This window comes from Schistocerca gregaria, chromosome 3 (genome assembly GCF_023897955.1).
Source record: "Schistocerca gregaria isolate iqSchGreg1 chromosome 3, iqSchGreg1.2, whole genome shotgun sequence".
Taxonomy (NCBI): domain Eukaryota; kingdom Metazoa; phylum Arthropoda; class Insecta; order Orthoptera; family Acrididae; genus Schistocerca; species Schistocerca gregaria.
Window position 1 is genome coordinate 604,160,012 of NC_064922.1, and position 18,046 is coordinate 604,178,057.

The 18,046-nt window shown below is 41.3% G+C and overlaps 1 protein-coding gene across 4 annotated transcripts in view; it reads left to right on the top strand.

Annotated features, from left to right (window-relative positions):
* Positions 1-18,046, top strand: part of LOC126354807 (uncharacterized) — a 216,916-nt gene that overhangs the window by 55,846 nt on the left and 143,024 nt on the right. For 2 of the 4 annotated variants that reach the window (XM_050004729.1, XM_050004727.1), the window contains exons 3-4: positions 3,048-3,238; positions 17,167-17,350. In XM_050004729.1, the coding sequence (XP_049860686.1) occupies positions 3,048-3,238; positions 17,167-17,350 (375 nt within the window). The remainder of the gene's footprint in view (positions 1-3,047; positions 3,239-17,166; positions 17,351-18,046) is intronic. The other 2 variants (XM_050004730.1, XM_050004728.1) reach the window with 1 other exon arrangement.

Sequence of the window (18,046 nt, forward strand, 5' to 3'; positions counted from 1 at the left end):
ACATCCTGACACTTAAATCCATACTCGATGTTAACAAATTTCTCTTCTTCAGAAACGCTTTCCTTGCCATTGCCAGTCTACATTTTATATCCTCTCTACTTCGACCATCATCAGTTATTTTGCTCCCCAAATAGCAAAACTCCTTTACTACTTTAAGTGTCTCATTTCCTAATCTAATTCACTCAGCATCACTCGACTTAAACTGGCTACATTCCACTATCCTCATTTTGCTTTTGTTGATGTTCATCTTATATCCTCCTTTCAAGACACTGTCCATTCCGTTCAACTGCTCTTTCAAGTCCTTTGCTGTCTCTGACAGAATTGCAATGTCATCGGCAAACCTCAAAGTTTTTATTTCTTCTCCATGAGTTTTAATACCTACGCCGAATTTTTCTTTTGTTTCCTTTACTGCTTGCTCAATATACAGATTTCAATAACATCGGGGAGAGGCTATAACCCCTCCACTCCCTTCCCAACCACTGCTTCCCTTTCATGCCCCTCCACTCTTATAACTGCCATCTCGTTTCTGTACAAATTGTAAATAGCCTTTCGTTCCCTGTATTTTACCCCTGACACCTTCAGAATTTGAAAGAGAGTATTCCAGTAAACATTGTCAAAAGCTTTCTCGAAGTCTACAAATGCTAGAAACGTAGGTTTGCCTTTCCTTAATCTTTCTTCTAAGATAAGTCGTAAGGTCAGTATTGCCTCACGTGTTGCAGTATTTCTACGGAATCCAAACTGATCTTCTTCCCCGAGGTCCGCTTCTACCAGTTTTTCCATTCGTCTGTAAAGAATTCGCGTTAGTATTTGGCAGCTGTGACTTATTAAACTGATTGTTCGGTAATTTTCACATCTGTCGACACCTGCTTTTTTTGGGATTGGAATTATTATATTCTTCTTGACGTCTGAAGGTATTTCGCCTGTCTCATGCATCTTGCTCACCAGATGGTAGAGTTTTGTCAAGACTGGCTCTCCCAAGGCCGTCAGTAGTTCTAATGGAATGTTGTCTACTCCGGGGGCCTTGTTTCGACTCAGGTCTTTCAGTGCTCTTTCAAACTCTTCACGCAGTATCTTATCTCCTATTTCGTCTCCATCTTCATCCTCTTACATTCCCGTAATATTGTTCTGAAGTACATCGCCCTTGTATAAACCATCTATATACTCCTTCCAACCTTCTGCCTTCCCTTCTTTGCTTAGAAATGGGTTTCCATCTGAGCTCTTGATATTCATCTAAGTGGTTCTCTTTTCTCCAAAGGTCTCTTTAATTTTCCTGGAGGCAGTATCTATCTTACCCCCTAGCGAGATAAGCCTCTACATCCTTACATTTGTCCTCTAGCCATCCCTGCTTAGCCATTTTGCACTTCCTGTCGATCTCATTTTTGAGACGTTTGTATTCCTTTGTTTCATTTACTGCATTTTTATATTTTCTCCTTTCATCGATTAAATTCAATATTTCTTCTTCTGTTACCCAAGGATTTCTGTTAGCCCTCGTCTTTTTACCTACTTGATCGTCTGCTGCCTTCACTACTTCACCCCTCAGAGCTAACCATTCTTCTTCTACTGTATTTCTTTCTCCCTTTCCTGTCAATTGTTCCCTTATGCTCTCTCTGAAACTCTGTACAGCCTCTGGTTTAGTCAGTTTATGCAGATCCCATTTCCTTAAATTAGCACCTTTTTGTAGTTTCTTCAGTTTTAATCTACTTTTTTAATAGATTGAGGTCAGAGTTCAGATCTGCCCCTGGAAATGTCTTACAGTTTAAAACCTGGTTCCTAAATCTCTGTCTTACCATTATATAATCTGTCTGATACCTTTTAGTATCTCCGGGATTCTTCTATGTATACAACCTTCTTTTATGATTCTTGAACCAAGTGTTAGCTATGATTAAGTTATGCTCTGTGCAAAATTCTACCAGACGGCTTCCTCTTTCATTTCTTCCCCCAAAATTCATATTCACCTACTACGTTTCCTTCTCTCCCTTTTGCTATCTCGAATTCCAGTCACCCATGACTATTAAATTTTCATTTCCCTTCACTACCTGAATAATTTCTTTTATCTCATCATACATTTCATCAATTTCTTCACCATCTGCAGAGCTCGTTGGCATATAAACTTGTACTACTGTAGTAGGCATGGGCTTTGTGTCTATCTTGGCCACAATAATGCGTTCACTATGCTGTTTGTAGTAGCTTACCCGCATTCCTATTTTTTTTTATTCATTATTAAATCTACTCCTGCATTACGCCTATTTGATTTTGTATTTATAACCCTGCATTCACCTGACCAAAAGTCTTGTTCCTGCCAGTTTTCTTTCTCCTGATAACGACGTCCTCCTGAGCAGTCCCTGCCCGGAGATCCCAATGGTGGACTATTTTACCTCTGGAATATTTTACCCAAGAGGACGCCATCATCATTTAATCATACAGTAAAGCTGCATGCCCTCGGTAAAAATTACGGCCGTAGTTTCCCCTTGCTTTCAGCCATTCGCAGTACCAGCACAGCAAGGCCGTTTGGGTTAGTGTTACAAGGCCAGATCAGTCAATCATCCTGACTGTTGCCCTTGCAACTACTGAAAAGGCTGCTGCCCCTCTTCAGGAACCACACGTTTGTCTGGCCTCTCAACAGATACCCCTCCGTTGTGGTTGCACCTACGGTACGGTCATCTGTATCGCTGAGGCACGCAAGCCTCCCCACCAACGGCAAGGTCCACTGTTCATGGGGGGGGGGGGGGGGGGGGGGGGGGGGGGGGGGTGTTAACAAAATCTGGCTTTTCCATATTGTTAATTTTTTATTTCAAAACGTCGATTGCTTTCTGGATAGCCTTAGTATGACAGTTACCGTGGACTCTACCCCATGCAAACTCTTACTCTCCAGGTCTTAATAGCAAGTCAGTAAAATCAACAATAAATATAGCAGGCGTTCTTAGGGTACAGTTGCAACTGGAGGTCGAGTCTTGCTCAGAGGTTCATTGTGTAAGTGAGGTATAGCGCGGCAGTGACAAAGTTTAATAACCGCTATTTGTAAGTGCTGTGATAGTGTGAAACGTTAGCAGGAAAATTCAGAGCATACCACCGATCGTGCTGGCGGACGTGAGCGGCGGCTTCCACCCGCAGCCGTACACGTTCCGGCTGCAGCAGCCGGGCCGCGGGCCGCGTGTGCGCGCGCCGCCCTTCCACGTGCTGCTCGACCACACCATTGCCGTCCTCTGGAACCTCTTCCGCCAGCGCGCCAGCCTGCAAGGTGGGTGCCGTCAGTAGATTACGGTGTTTATTCCTTATCAAACATCAGTACAATCTGAGTTCACCTACCTAAGCCGGCGGCGGTGGTCGTGAGGTTCTAGGCACTGCAGTCCGGAACCGCGGGACTGCTACGGTCGCAGGTTCGAATCCTGCCTCGGGCATGGATATATGTGGTGTCCATAGGTTAGTTAGGTTTAAGTAGTTCTAAATTCTAGGGGACTGATGACCTAAGACGTTAAGTCCCATTGTGCTCCGAGCCATTTGAACCATTTCACCTACTTATGCTGCTATACTTTGGTGATAAACAAATCAGTAATTTATCTTACTGTTCACTACTTTCGCATCACGCCATATTTTGGAGTAATTCAGCATTGTGTAAAAAAGTTTTCATTGCACAAAAGCGTGTAATCAGAATAATAACTGAAACCCATGCAAAATCGTCTTACAGACATTTATTTAAGAAAATAGGGACATCCACAGTAGCTTCACAATATGTACCGGGTCATCAAAAAGTTAGTATGAATTTGAAAACTTATTGAACCACAGAATAATGTAGACAGAGAGGTAAAAATTGACACACATGCTTGGAATGACTTGGGGCTTTATTAGAACCAAAAAAAAAAAAAAAAACACCCCATATTGCTAGACGCGTGTAAGATCTCTTGATCGCGTCGTTTGGTGATGATCGTGTGCTCAGCCACCACCTTCGTCATGCTTGGCCTCCCAGGTCCCCAGACCTCAGTCTGTGCTATTATTGGCTTTGGGGTTACCTGAAGTCGCAAGTGTATCGTGATCGACCGACATCTCTAGGGATGCTGAAAGATAACATCCGACGCCAATGTCTCACCATAACTCCAGACATGCTTTACAGTGCTTTTCACAACATTATTCCTTGACTACAGCTATTGTTGAGGAATGATGGTGGACATATTGAGCATTTCCTGTAAAGAACATCATCTTTCCTTTGTCTTACTTTGTTATGCTAATTATTGCTATTTTGATCAGATGAAGCGCCATCTGTCGGACATTTTTTGAACGTTTGTATATTTTTGGTTCTTATAAAACCCCATGTCATTCCAAGCATGTGTGTCAATTTGTACCTCTCTATCTACATTATTCCGTGATTTATTCAGTTTTCAAATTTATACTTACTTTTTGATCACCTTGTATATTCACTTATAAAATTTGTGACTAATATCCCATCTCAATTTAAAAGCAATAGCAAAGTGTATAGCTACAAACTAGGAAAAAGGTTAATCTTTACGATCCTGCGTTGAATCTAATTCTGGAACGGAAAGAGGTCAATTATGCAGTCTTTGGGCACTTACCAAATAGCATTAGAAGTCTGACAGGTAACCAACTAGCATTTAAAAACAACTCAAGAGAATTTCCAAATGTCAACTCCTTATACTCAATAGATGAATTTTTAGATACAAATTAGTAATCACACAATTAATTATAAGAACACTAACTGAATTTTCCGTCGTTGCTTGGTAAAATATGATAATAATATTCATAAGGAAAAGACTTCCTAATGTTCTGCAAAATTATATTTATTTGGCCACGAACAGTATTTCGGATTTATTATTGAATAAATTTGATGTGTTATTGTTATTAGAAAATGCAGTTCTTTAAATCGGTTCCAGCAATGGCTATAGCTCTACCCTCATTGATAATATTCTATGAAAAAATAAAACTAATAAAATTACGCCACTTCTGTACAGTGTCTGTAGTTACAGATTCCGGTGCAAAATTCCATATATTGACAAAATTTCAGATAATCTTGCAAAACAGTTAACATCTCGCAGCTACAGACCTGGTGTGTATAAAATCACTTGTAAGCAGTGTGAAAAAGTGTGTACTAGTCAGTTAGGTGATGCTCTGTCAGTTAAGCTACGCTACGTGAACATGAGAGAAGCTGGCGTTTAAGGAAGGAAGGTTCAACCTTTGCCGATCAGTAGAAAAGCACTCGTATGATGTAGAATGTGAAGTTTTACATTCTGTCAAGAAAACAACGAAGATGATCCTGCTGGAAATAAAAAACGAAATGCCAGATTGGTAAAAATGAACAGACTCAAAATCCATTTTCCCCTTTATTAGATTAAGTTTTCGTTACAAATAGTAGATTGAAACTGTGCATTCATTCTGTTTCTCATCATTTTTTAAAAATAAAAACTTTATTTACCCCAGTTTAATTGATGTAAATATTGTAATGTTTTCCTACATAAACACTTAGCCATTTTCTTATCTTCTGTAGAAATAATACTTGGTTTAAGAATCACGAGAGAAGTCTGTATGCGTGGAAGAGGCCTGGAGACATTGGAAGGTTTCAGATTGATTATATAACGGTTAGACAGAGTTTTAGGAATCAGATTTTAAATTTTGATATGTATCCCGGCGTAGATGTGGACTATGGCCACTATTTATTGGTTATGAATTGCCGATTAAAACTGAAGAAACTGCGAGAAGGCAGGCATTTAAGGAGATGGGACCTGAATAAACTGAAAGAAGAGGAGGTTGTAGAGAGTTTCAGATGGAGCATTAGGGAACAATCGACAAGAACAGGGAAAGAAATATAGTAGAAGAAGAATGGGTAGCTTTGAGAGATGAAATACTGAAGGTAGCAGAGGATCAAGTAGGTAAAAAGACGATACCGACCCTACGACTTATTTTAGAAGATAAGTTAAGGAAAGGCAAACCTGCGTTTCTAGCATTTGTAGACTTAGATAAAACTTTTGACAATTTCGACTGGAACACTCTCTTTCAAATTCTAAAGGTTGCAGGGGTAAAGTACAGGGAGCAAAAGGCTATTTACAATTTGTACGAAGGCTGGTCCCGGCGGAGGTTCGAGTCCTCCCTCAGGCATGGGTGTGTGTTTTTGTCCTTAGGATAATTTAGGTTCAGTAGTGAGTAAGCTTAGGAACTGATGACCTTAGCAGTTAAGTCCCATAAGATTTCACACACATCTGAACATTTTTGAATATTTGTACGGAAACGAGACGGTAGTTATAAGAATCGAGAGACACGAAAGGGAAGCTGTGGTTGAGAAGAGACTGAGACAGGGTTGCAGCCTATCTCCAGTGTTATTCAATCTGTATGTTGAGCAAGCAGTAAAGGAAACAAAAGAAAAATTTGGAGTAAGAATTAAGGACCAGGTAGAAGAAATAAAAGCTTTGAGATTTGCCGATGACAAAGTAATTCTGTCGGAGACAGCAAACAAATTAGAAGAGCAGTTGAATGGAATGGACGGTGTTTTGAATGGAGCATAGAAGATGAACATCAACAAAAGCAAAACGAGGATAATGGAATGTAGTCCGATTAAATCAGGTGATGCTTAGGGAATTAGATTAGGAAATGAGATGCTTAAAGTAGTAAATGAGGTTTGCTGTTTGGAAGCAAAATAACAGATGATGGTCGAAGTAGGGAGGATATAAAATGTAGATTGGCAATGGCAAGAAAAACATTTCTGAAGAGAAATTTGCTAACATCGAGTATATATTTAAGTATCATGAAGTCCGTTCTGATAGTATTTGTATGGAGTGTAGCCATATATGGAGGTGAAAGATGAACAATAAATAGTTTAGACAAGAAGAACATAGAAACTTATGAAATGTGGTGCTGCAGAAGATTGCTGAAGATAGATGAGTAGCTAACGTAAGTAATGAGGAGGTACTGAGTAAAATTGGGAAGAAGAGAAATTTGTGATACAAACTGACTAAAACAAGGGATCGGTTGGTAGGACACATTCTGAGGCATCAAGGGATCACCAATTGAGTATTGGAGGGAAGCGTGGGGGGTAAAAACCGTAGAGGGAGACCAAGGGATGAATACAGTAAACAGATTCAGAGACTTGTAGGTTGCAGTAGTTACTCGGAGACGAAGAGGCTTGCACAAGATGGAGTAGCATGAAGAGCTGCGTCAAACTATTCTTTGGACTGAAGACCACAACAGTAACATTTTTCGAATAAGGAACAAATCTCATTTTTTCAGCATCTAATTTCTTGCGGTTAAATGAATAAATAACGCCTTTTCTATTGAGAGTTCTACAACTTTTTCTAGCTGCCCCGGTGGTGTAGTGGTCTAAGCTATTTCTGGACATTAGTCGAGATGGGTCCGGGTTCGAATCCCGTTGAGGCATGGGCGTTGTGTTTGTCTAAAGGAACTACCTTTTTCCCAACTCCAGAGTGGGTACCCTAAATTAGGGGCGGGAGATTGCTTATAGCGCATTCAGTTGATCCGCTAACCCCTAAGTAAAAGAAAAATGAACTTTTGTTAAGTTTTTTTTTCATTACACCATTTTTTCAAGCAAAGTGGCACTTGGAATATTTCTTCTTCTGGCCAATAAATTTTTGGCTTCAGACTTTTTTCTTTTACAGAATCAACTATCCACAGGAAATACTAGTAGAGCTAAAAGCATCAACAGATCTACTAAATACAACTGATAACTGACAAATCATCTGCAGAGACAAACACAAAAAGAGGGACTGAGTCAGGTTTGGTATCAAGTCGCAACGTAATCGCAATCCAGCGCACGTGCCCCACTCCAGCGCTCGACAGAGATGAATAAGGTCGTGGTTTGTTCCTTTTCATACTCAGTAGCGGTTGCTTTAGTTTTGAAGTAGGTCAAGGCAATGTGTTTGAGTCAAAGAAAGTAAAGATTTATCAAGTACCTTTTTCGTAAGCTTTTCAAAACAGTTCGGTGTTTTAATTTTTCGTCTTTTTCATTTTTGCTTCTCATTTGCTCAGATTTTCCCTGTTTCATTTTAAATTAATTTTTTTCTGTACTCTGCTGCCCTTAAAATTTTGCCGCCCTAGGCGACTACTTAGTGTTGCCTAATAGTAGAAACAGCCCTGTTGACTTGTGCAACAGGCGATCACTTAATGTACTTATCGAAGCTTGTAGAGGAGCCGCTAAACATACAATGTGCATGGTCTCTGCCATCCATCTGTCTTCATTCATCGATGGCAAAGATATAAGAGTGAGATAGTGTCCAATCTATGGCACGAAGCACCTGCTAGGCTATAACTGTATTGCATATGTGTTGCAGAACCATCCTAACCTTTATTCTGACGCAAGGTTGTCTTCATAACACCTACAATTTAAAGTTCAAAAAGGAACTAAATGATGGGACACAGTGTAACAGCTTAAAACGTGACGAAACATTCATTATACAGTGTGATCGGAGATTCCTATTACAACTTTCAGGGACTTGTAGAGGCGAGTGAGCACGTAAAATTTTGAATAGGAACCCGTGTCCAGGGACGTACCATTACCATTCTACGACGGTTTCATTTCAGATGCGTAACGCATTCACGTCTGCTGAGGGAAAGAGAAAAGACGGGATGACCTGTACTACGTCAGACGGTCACCTGATGTCAACTGACTTCTGCCCTGCTGCAAGACTCCTGTAGAGACAGAGGAATGATGGAACGAATTCTAGCCATTGCACTAGAAATTGAAGAGACGCCAGTTGGGGTGGAGAGTGTGTATCAGAACATGCTGCCTTGGTACGATGTTTGTAACAACGCTGGTGGTCGCCACATCGAGTTGCTGTTGTAATGCGTCAGTACTTTTCTGTACGTACAGTACGCTGGGTTCTTTCTTGCCTTGGGATAATGTAAACGCGTAATGTTTAAGTGTTAATATAAACAAATTTTCTTAAGTGATAAACGGATGTTTCGTTATGTTTCTTTTCGAACTGTTACGCCGGCCGGGGTGGCCGAGCGGTTCTAGGCTCTTCAATCTGGAACCGCGCGACCGCAACGCTCGCAGGTTCGAATTCCGCCTCGGACATGGATGTGTGTTATGTCCTTAGGTTAGTTAGGTTTAAGTAGTTCTAAGTTGTAGGGGACTGATGACCTCAGATGTTAAGTCCCATAGTGCTCAGAGCCTTTTGAACCATTTTCGAACTGTTACCTAATACTAGTGCTGCGTCACACTCAATTCAATTCTCAGGCAGAAGTGGATGAGTTAAACATATGAACTGATACCTTAGTACGTCGGAAACGGTACCTTTCCGAACATGGGTTCCAATCCAAAATATTATGTACTCACTCCCCTCTACGAGTCCTCGGAGTTTGTACCGCGATTTTCTGAACACCCTGTGTGTATTCCCAGTTAGGCCTCGCTTTTATATTACTTATAAATCGTTTTTTACCCTAAATGGGTCAGACGTTCGTAGGTCGCGTAACGGGAACACATGGCGTGATAGCAGGCTCGAGTTAGAATCTTTACGACACATTTTACGTGGAGCGAGACAGTATACAGGCGCTAGGCCAGGCGCACACTTTGGAGTAGGCGACGCAGGAAACGGCAGCACAGTACGTGTTTTTGTAATACATGGGTTTTTATACAACAGCGCGAGGTGAGGTCCAGGGCAGAACACCGTAATCGTGGCTGCTTCTGCCTGCGCCACACAGTGTTCAAGATAGTTTACTGCGCGCGTATTGCGTAGCTTTTCGTACGAAGTAAAATATACTGCCTGGCAAAAAAAGCGAAGCACCTGTAAGACATCAGACGTGAATGTAACATTGTATACGTACGTACCGCAGGAGTGATGAGATTTGCAATTCTCTGTAACAGGTAGAACGGCCACCAGAGTGCATTAGTGTTGTTACATCTACATCTGCATCTACATCTACGTGATTACTCCGCAATTCACAGCTAAGTGCCTGACAGAGGGTTCATCGAACCACGCTCAAACTGTTTCTCGACCGCTCCACTCTCGAACAGGAAACACGAACACGTAAATCATTTTGTTCGAGTCTTGATTTGTTTTATTATGATGATCATGCTTCCCCATGTAGGAGAGCGCCAACAAAATATTTTCACACCCTACGGGAAAGGTGGTGATCGAAATTTCATAAGAGAAGATCCTACCACAACGAAAAACGCATTTTAATGATTGCCACGCCAATTCAGGTAAGATATCAGTGTCGCTGTCTGCTCTACTTTAAGATAATACAAAACGACCTGCCCTCCTTTGAACTTTTTCGGTGTCCTCCATGTATCCTATCTGATGTGGATCCCACACAGCACAGCAATACTCCAGAAGAGGACGTACAAGCGTAATGTAGAAAATTTATTTACTAAATCTGTTGCATTTTCTCAGTGTTCCGCCAATAAATCGTAGTGTTTGGTTTGCTTTACCTACAACATTATCTACATGATCGTTCCTTCTTAAGTTATCCGTAGTTGTAGGCCCTAAGTATTTAGTTGAATTTACAGCCTTTAGATTTGTGTGATTTATTACCTAACCGATATTTAGCGGACTCCTTTTGGTAAACATGTGGATGACTTCACACTTTTCATTATTTGGAGTCAATTGTCAGTTTCGCAGTTTGTTTTGATTGTCTGTCTGTATAAGTCGGTAAATGTTACGTCACCTGCAAACAATCTAAGAATACTACTCAGATTGTCTGCCAAATTGTTTATCAGAAACAACGCAGGGCCTATAACACTTCCTAGGGGAACGCCAGCGAGTTTTACTTGATGCTTTCCCTGTCAATTACTATGAACTGTGATCTTTATGTCAAGAAATCACGAATTCAGCCTCACAACTGAGACGATAGTCCACAGACACGCAATTTGATTAGAAGTCACTTTTGAGGTGCCGAAAGCCTTCCGCAAATCTAAAAATATGGAATCAGTTGACATCCCCTGTCAGTAGCACTCATTACTTCGTGAGAATAAAGAGCTACTTGTGTTTCACAAGAACAATATTTTCTGAATTTATGTTGGCTGTTTGTCAATAAATCGTTTTCTTCGAGATAACTCATAACGTTCGAACATACTGTGTGTTCCAAAATCCTACTGCAAATCGACGCTGGCAGTGTGGGTCTGTAATTCAGCGGATTACTCCTATTTCTCTTCTTGGATATTGATGTGACTTGTGCAACTTTCCAATCTTGAGGTGTGGATCTTTGAACAAGCTATCGGTTGTATGTGATTGCTGAAATGTACAACCGCTCTGTCAGCATACTCTGAGAGGAACCTGACTGGTATACAACGGGTGCAGGAGACCATGCCTTTATTAAGAGATTTTAGCTGCTTTGCTCCACAGAGGATATCTGCTTCTCAGTTACTGATGTTGGCATTTGTTCTTGGTACGAATCCTGGAATATTTACTTCGTCTTTTTTGTGAAAGAATTTCGGAAAACCGTATTTAATAAGTCCGATTTAGTGGCACTGTCATAAGTAATATCGCCATTGTTGACGCTCAGTAAATGTATTCATTGTGTCTTTCGAGTGGTGTACTTTACATACGACCAGAATCTCTCTGAATTTTTTGCCAGATTTCGAGACAGAGTTTTGCTGTGAAAAGTATTAAAAGCATTAAAAGCATCCGCATTGAAGTTCGCACTACGTTTAGAGCTTCTGTAATACTTCGCCAATCTTGAGAGCTTTGTGTTCTTTTAACTTTAGCAAGGTTTCTTCGTTGCTTCTGCAGTAGTGTTCTGTCATGTTTTGTGTACCATGGGGTATCGGTACCATCTCTTATTAATTTATTTGGTGTTTGTGTCTCAGAGCCGTCGGTACTACTTTGCATCCAAACCACATCTGGTCTGCTCTTACATATTCAGATTGATGGGAGTGGAAAATGTCTCTTAGGATGGCCTCAAGCGAAGTTTCATCTGCTTTTCTAAATAAATGTATTTAGCGCGTATTTCTGGTGGATTTTAATCTTATGGCATCCAGTTTCGCTACAACAACCTTTTGGGCACTAATCCCTGTGTCTGTCATGATGCTCCTTATTTGCTCAGGATTATTTGTTGCTATGAGGTCAAGTATGTTTTCGCAACCATGTTCACTTCTAGTGGACTTCTGAACTAATTGTTCAATACAATTTTCTGACAACGCATTACGAACGGTTTTCGGATGACGTTTTATGCCTACCATCCCGCTTTAAGCATGTATTGTTGCCAACATATTGAGGGTAGATTGAAGTCACCACCGATTATAATTGTAAGAGTGGGTTACCTGTTTTAACTGAGACTCAAGTTTTCTTTGAACTCTTCAGTAACTGTATCACCTGAGGCGGGGTGTCGGTAAAGGGAACCAATTATTAATTTATACCGTTTGTCAAGTATAATCTCTACCTATACTAACACACAGGAGCTATTTACCTCGGTTTCACTAAGAGGGAAAGTGCTTCTGTGAGCTATATACACTTCACCACCAATTGTATTTAATCAACCCTTTTTTGAACACGGTTAGGTCCTCTGTAAAAATTTTGGCTGAACTTATTTCCGGCTTTAGCCAGCTTTTTGTACCTGGAACGATTTGAGCTTCAGTGCTTTCTATTAGCGCTTGGAGCTCCGGTTCTTTCCCAAAACAGCTACGACAATTTACAACTATAATGCCGATTGTTTCTAGCTCTACTTTCCTGTGTTTGTCCTACAACTTTTTAGACTGACGCTCTTGCTATAGTTTCCCGAGACTCTCTCAGCTTAAAAACCACCCAGTCCCCTCCACACAGCTCCCGCTACCAGTGTAACAGGTTTGGTAGTATATATATATATATATATACAAGAGACAGAACAGCCCAGATGTTCACTGATCACTGTGAAGGACACGGAGATGCCGCTTACTCGTTTGAGTCAGCGTTATCAGTACCTGACAGAGTTTTATAGGTGCCCACTATGGGTCACTATTTGACCCGCTCCTCGAGTCGTGCAATATACAGGGTTGTGGGGCATTCAGTGGCCCGATGTAGGAGTACACGGGAACGTGAGGGCATAGTCACTGACAAGGTTCCAGTCGACCATGCCTATCACAAAGGACGATCATCGCATTGTGCTCCAAGCATGTGTTAACATCTTCGCATTTGCGCCTATCATCCGAGAACAAGTAATGGACTCCTTACAACATTCTGAGTAATACCGTCCCAATGGTTGGAGACTAGCGGCAGGCAGACAAGGAAATTACAGTTCTATTCATTGGCAACAGTTAAGACCACAACACAAACAGCTGCGTCTGCAGTAGTGCCGGAACTGGGAAGCGTGGACTACTAACGAACTGTGACGCATTGTGTTCAGCACTGAATCTTGATTCTGTGCTAACCCAAATAGAGAAGTTCCACTGTGAAACGCCCCTTAGAAAAATTATACACGACTATGTTTAAACTGACACACAATATTTTTTAGCGCAACGCAATCTGACTTTCAAAAATCCCTACAAAAGAATGGCCCTGACTAACATTAACCTATACCTTTCACAAATCACTTACCTCACAAAAATCTTCGTTACACGAACTACTGCAATACAGCGAGCGCCACTGCTGCCAGCTAAATAAAAGATTCAAACTACGGAAGGCACTAACTACTGATAGGTATAGTTAGCAAATGAAAGATTTTAATAGAGAACAAACAGTGTATTTACCTTAATAGTCAAAATATATATGGTAGTTCATGACATCCAGTCTTACAAATTACAAAACTCCGCCATCTCTCTCCCCACGTCCACCACTGCTGGCGGCTCACCTCCAACTGCACAACGCTACGCGCTGTTAGCATCCAGCTGCCGCTGTCCAACACTACAATGGCAGACAACAATGCAAACCAGCCACAGACTGCACACGGCACAGCCAGTGATTTTTATACAGAGCGCTACGTGGCGGCGGCGTTACCAACAAAAAAACCTAAACAGCCTACTTACAACTGTTCCAATGCTTTGGAGAGGTACAGCGATAAGACTGCTGGCGTCTTTGTGTGGGGATGCATCAGGTCTGAGTTCAGGCCACAACTGGTAGCGAATGAGAAAACTCTGACAGCACAACGGTAGATCACGCACAGTGTGCATCCTCATGTGTTACCACTTTGACGTGTTGGTAAGGTGAGAAAGGGAGAAGAGGCAGTCATGTCGGAAGGGAGAGGGACCTCTAGTTTGGCACTTGTCTCTAGGTCCCCACTCCTTAAATTCCCACCTTTTTGCAGTTTCTTCAGTTTTAATCTACAGTTCATAACCAATAGATTGTGGTCAGAGTCCACATCTGCCCCTAGAAATGTCTTACAATTTAAAACCTGGTTCCTAAATCTCTGTCTTACCATTATATAATCTATCTGATACCTTCTAGTATCTCCAGTCTTCTTCCATGTATACAACCTTCTTTCATGATTCTTGAACCAAGTGTTAGCCATGATTAAGTTATGCTCTGTGCAAAACTCTACCAGGCTGCTTCCTCTTTCATTTCTTAGCCCCAATCGATATTCACCTACCACGTTTCCTTCTCTTCCTTTTCCTACTGTCGAATTCCAGTCACCCATGACTATTAAATTTTCGTCTCCCTCCACTACCTGAATATTTTCGTTTATCTCATCATACATTTCATCAATTTCTTCATCATCTGCAGAGCTCGTTGGCATATAAACTTGTATTACTGTGATAGGCGTGGGCTTCGTGTCTACCTTGCCCACAATAATGCGTTCACTATGCTGTTTGTAGTAGCCTACCCGCATTCCTATTTTTTTATTATTCATTATTAAACCTACTCCTGCATTACCCCTATGCGGTTTTGTATTTATAACCCTGTATTCACCTGACCAAAAGTCTTGTTCCTCCTGCCACCGAACTTCACTAATTCCCACTATATCTAACATTAACGTATCCATTTCCCTTTTTAAGTTTTCTAACCTACCTGCCCGATTAAGGGATCTGACATTCCACGCTCCGACCCGTAGAACGTCAGTTTTCTTTCTCCTGATAACGACGTCCTCCTGAGTAATCCCCGCCCGGAGATCCGATTGGGGGACTATTTTACCTCCAGAATATTTTATCCAAGAGTAAGCCATTGTCAAAATTCAAATGGCTCTGAGCACTATGGGACTTAACTTCTGAGGTCATCAGCCCCCTAGAACTTATAACTACTTAAATCTAACTAACCTAAGGACATCACAAACATCCATGCCCGAGGCAGGATTCGAACCTGCGACCGTAGCGGTGGAGCGTCTCCAGACTGTAGCGCCTAGAACCGCTCGGCCACTCCGGCCGGCAAGCCATTGTCATTTAACCAAACAGTAGAGCCGCATGACTTCCGGAAAAATTATGGCTGTAGTGTCCTCTTGCTTTCAGCCGTCCGCAGTACTAGCACAAAAAGGCCGTTTTGGTTGATGTTACAAGTCCAGTTCAGTCAATCATCCAGACTGTTCCCACTACAACTACCGAAGAGGCTGCTGCCCCTCTTCAGGAACCACAAGTTTGTCTGGTTATACTATGAACATATAATTTTTGAATTTGGGCAGTTCATATTCACTTCACTGTTGTCCCTGTTCGCTGAAAAGCTACATCGCTAGTATAATTGATGATCGATTCCATGCATAAATCATGGCTGTCATTTATAAGCAAGTTTTTGAATCAAATACTGTTTCTTTCCGATTATGAATTTCTGGCGATCTTCCAGCCTTGTCTACGTTGTTGTTATAAAGCTCCTACTTTTGATACGCATTTCTCAGATCCTACGTCCGAATTCACGATTTTTCCTTAGAAATCAGTGTCCACACAACTAATGTTGCACTTCGATACACAGCTAACTTATACATCCGAATACTGAAAAAAAAAAAAAGAATCCGTTTATGTATCTTTGACAGTTCACTTCGAGTTATCTCATGTGAGTCATACGTACCCGAGAAGATACCTATATGAGGGGCGTTCGGAAATAATTTTTAGTAATATTTCTTAGTACATTATTTATCGCTGAACGTGAATCAATCTCTCAGTATGCTCCCCACGGACGTGTTGCCGAAACTTTTACCACACAGCGCGTCCTTCATATGATGAAATAAATCAGACGAAGAGTAATCTGCTGAATATGGTGGGCGTGGCACACAATGAACCCTAGCGATGTCATCTTCGCTCATCGCTTCACAGCTGATGGCAGTTATCTGTCCTATAAATAGGATGTTCCTGACCACACATCGCTGTTAAACGTTTATGAAATCTTTTGTTTTGACTAATCCTTTCCACAAAACCGTGCGGTCCATCTTTGTCCATGATAGTTGCCTTCCGCCTTGTCCAAGGTTTCTCTACTTACAAACAAGCGCTGTCCTTTCGCCATACGAACTGCTCACAACTACCACCTAGTTTCTGCGTGGCGCTCTAGATTCAATTCATCATCATATGAGGTAACGGTCCCGTAGTTTGAGTGGCTTTTGTTAAACAGCGCACTTGAATATCATTTTCGAACGCCCCTCATATATTATCTCCGATAAAGGATCTTAAGATGAAGACATAGTGCTTGCTTCGCTGCTGCCTTCCCTTGAAAGTGAAAGTCTACTGGATGATACAGGTTGCGTCGTATAAAGAGTCGGTTCAGCACGCTCTCCATTAACTTTACCAGTCTTGGAATCACTGACCAGTCATGTCACTCGACCAATATGAAATGTGAAATAAAGAAACAAACAGTTAAAAGAAACTGAAATAACAAACACATCTACATTAGGTTATTAATTTTGCGAAGCACACTTATTTCTGGATTTTCCTGTTTTGAACGCCCAGAGGCGCGCTATCCCTTTACGTTACCGAGCCAAAATTTCACACAGCTCACATTTAAATGGAATGAAATCAAACTGATGGATAGTTGAAGAAAAGTTATAAGAAATTTCAAAAAGTGCATTCATCAGGCGTAGAGGCTTTTATAATGTATGAACTCACTCCATAAACTATCACCACAGCATGATTCAATGTTTCAAAGGATAGAGCTTCTCTACCAATCGTACAGTCCAGCAGTGTTGCCACTAATGATTTTTGCTTGTGAAGTTCCATTTTCTTCAAAGACGCAAGATACAACTATGCAATTACCAAAGAAACACTAGCAGTCAGTTACTTTGGTAATACAGTATGTTGGAAGTACATATCTAACAAGAAATATGTTATATGTGTAAGGAATTCTTCTTAATGGATGTGACTTTTTGGCTGTGTTTGTTGCTTAGCAGACGTCGGACACTTGCAGTGGGCGAAATACTTCCTACAGAGGATCCGCAATCACCATGGAGAGATGCCCCCAGACGTGCAGCTGTGTGTCCAGGCGATAGAGGGTCGCATGCTCAGCCAGTACGCCGACCTCAGCAAGCAGGGGACTTACAAGCCTCCATCCTGCTGCCGCATAGACGGAGATAAGTGAGTCTCTTTGTCGTTCGTTCCTTCCTTCATTCATTCTTTTATTCGCTAATTATGTTTCGTAGATGCCACGTGAAGGAAAATTTTGGTCTGCAACACGTCAGTCCATACTTTAAAACAGAAGATAAGCTATCAGAAACTAATTTTGTAGGCTGTATCAACCATAAAACCCCCATAAAAGAGCTATATATGTACAAAGTGTACGTAAAGTCCGGGAACACTTTCAATTATTTATTGCACAAGAACTAAACGTTGTAAAGATGTCATACATACTGCATTTTGAAGAGAAACTCTGAAAGTATTTTTTTTCGAACATTCGATATGCGAACCATGAGTGACCTGGCAGACGTCAATACAGTAATCGAATTCTTGCCATATGAGTTCCAGCATGGCATCGTCGACTGTGGCAGTCGTTTGCTTTGCTCTCTCCCGGAGCTCTGCTACCTCACGTGGTAGAGGCGGTACATACACAAGATCTTTAATGTGTCCCCATAGAAAAAAGACACTCTGAATAAGATCTGGTGATTGGGGAGGCCATTTCGTACTCCAACAAGCAGAAAGCTCACTCCGCATCTGCGCTCGCCATATTTAGGACTAGCGCTGACTACCGGCAAATTACCGAACTACGCTGTGGAGGTATGCATGAAAAAAAAACTTGCAGGGTTTCTCTTCAAAATGACATATGTATGACATCTT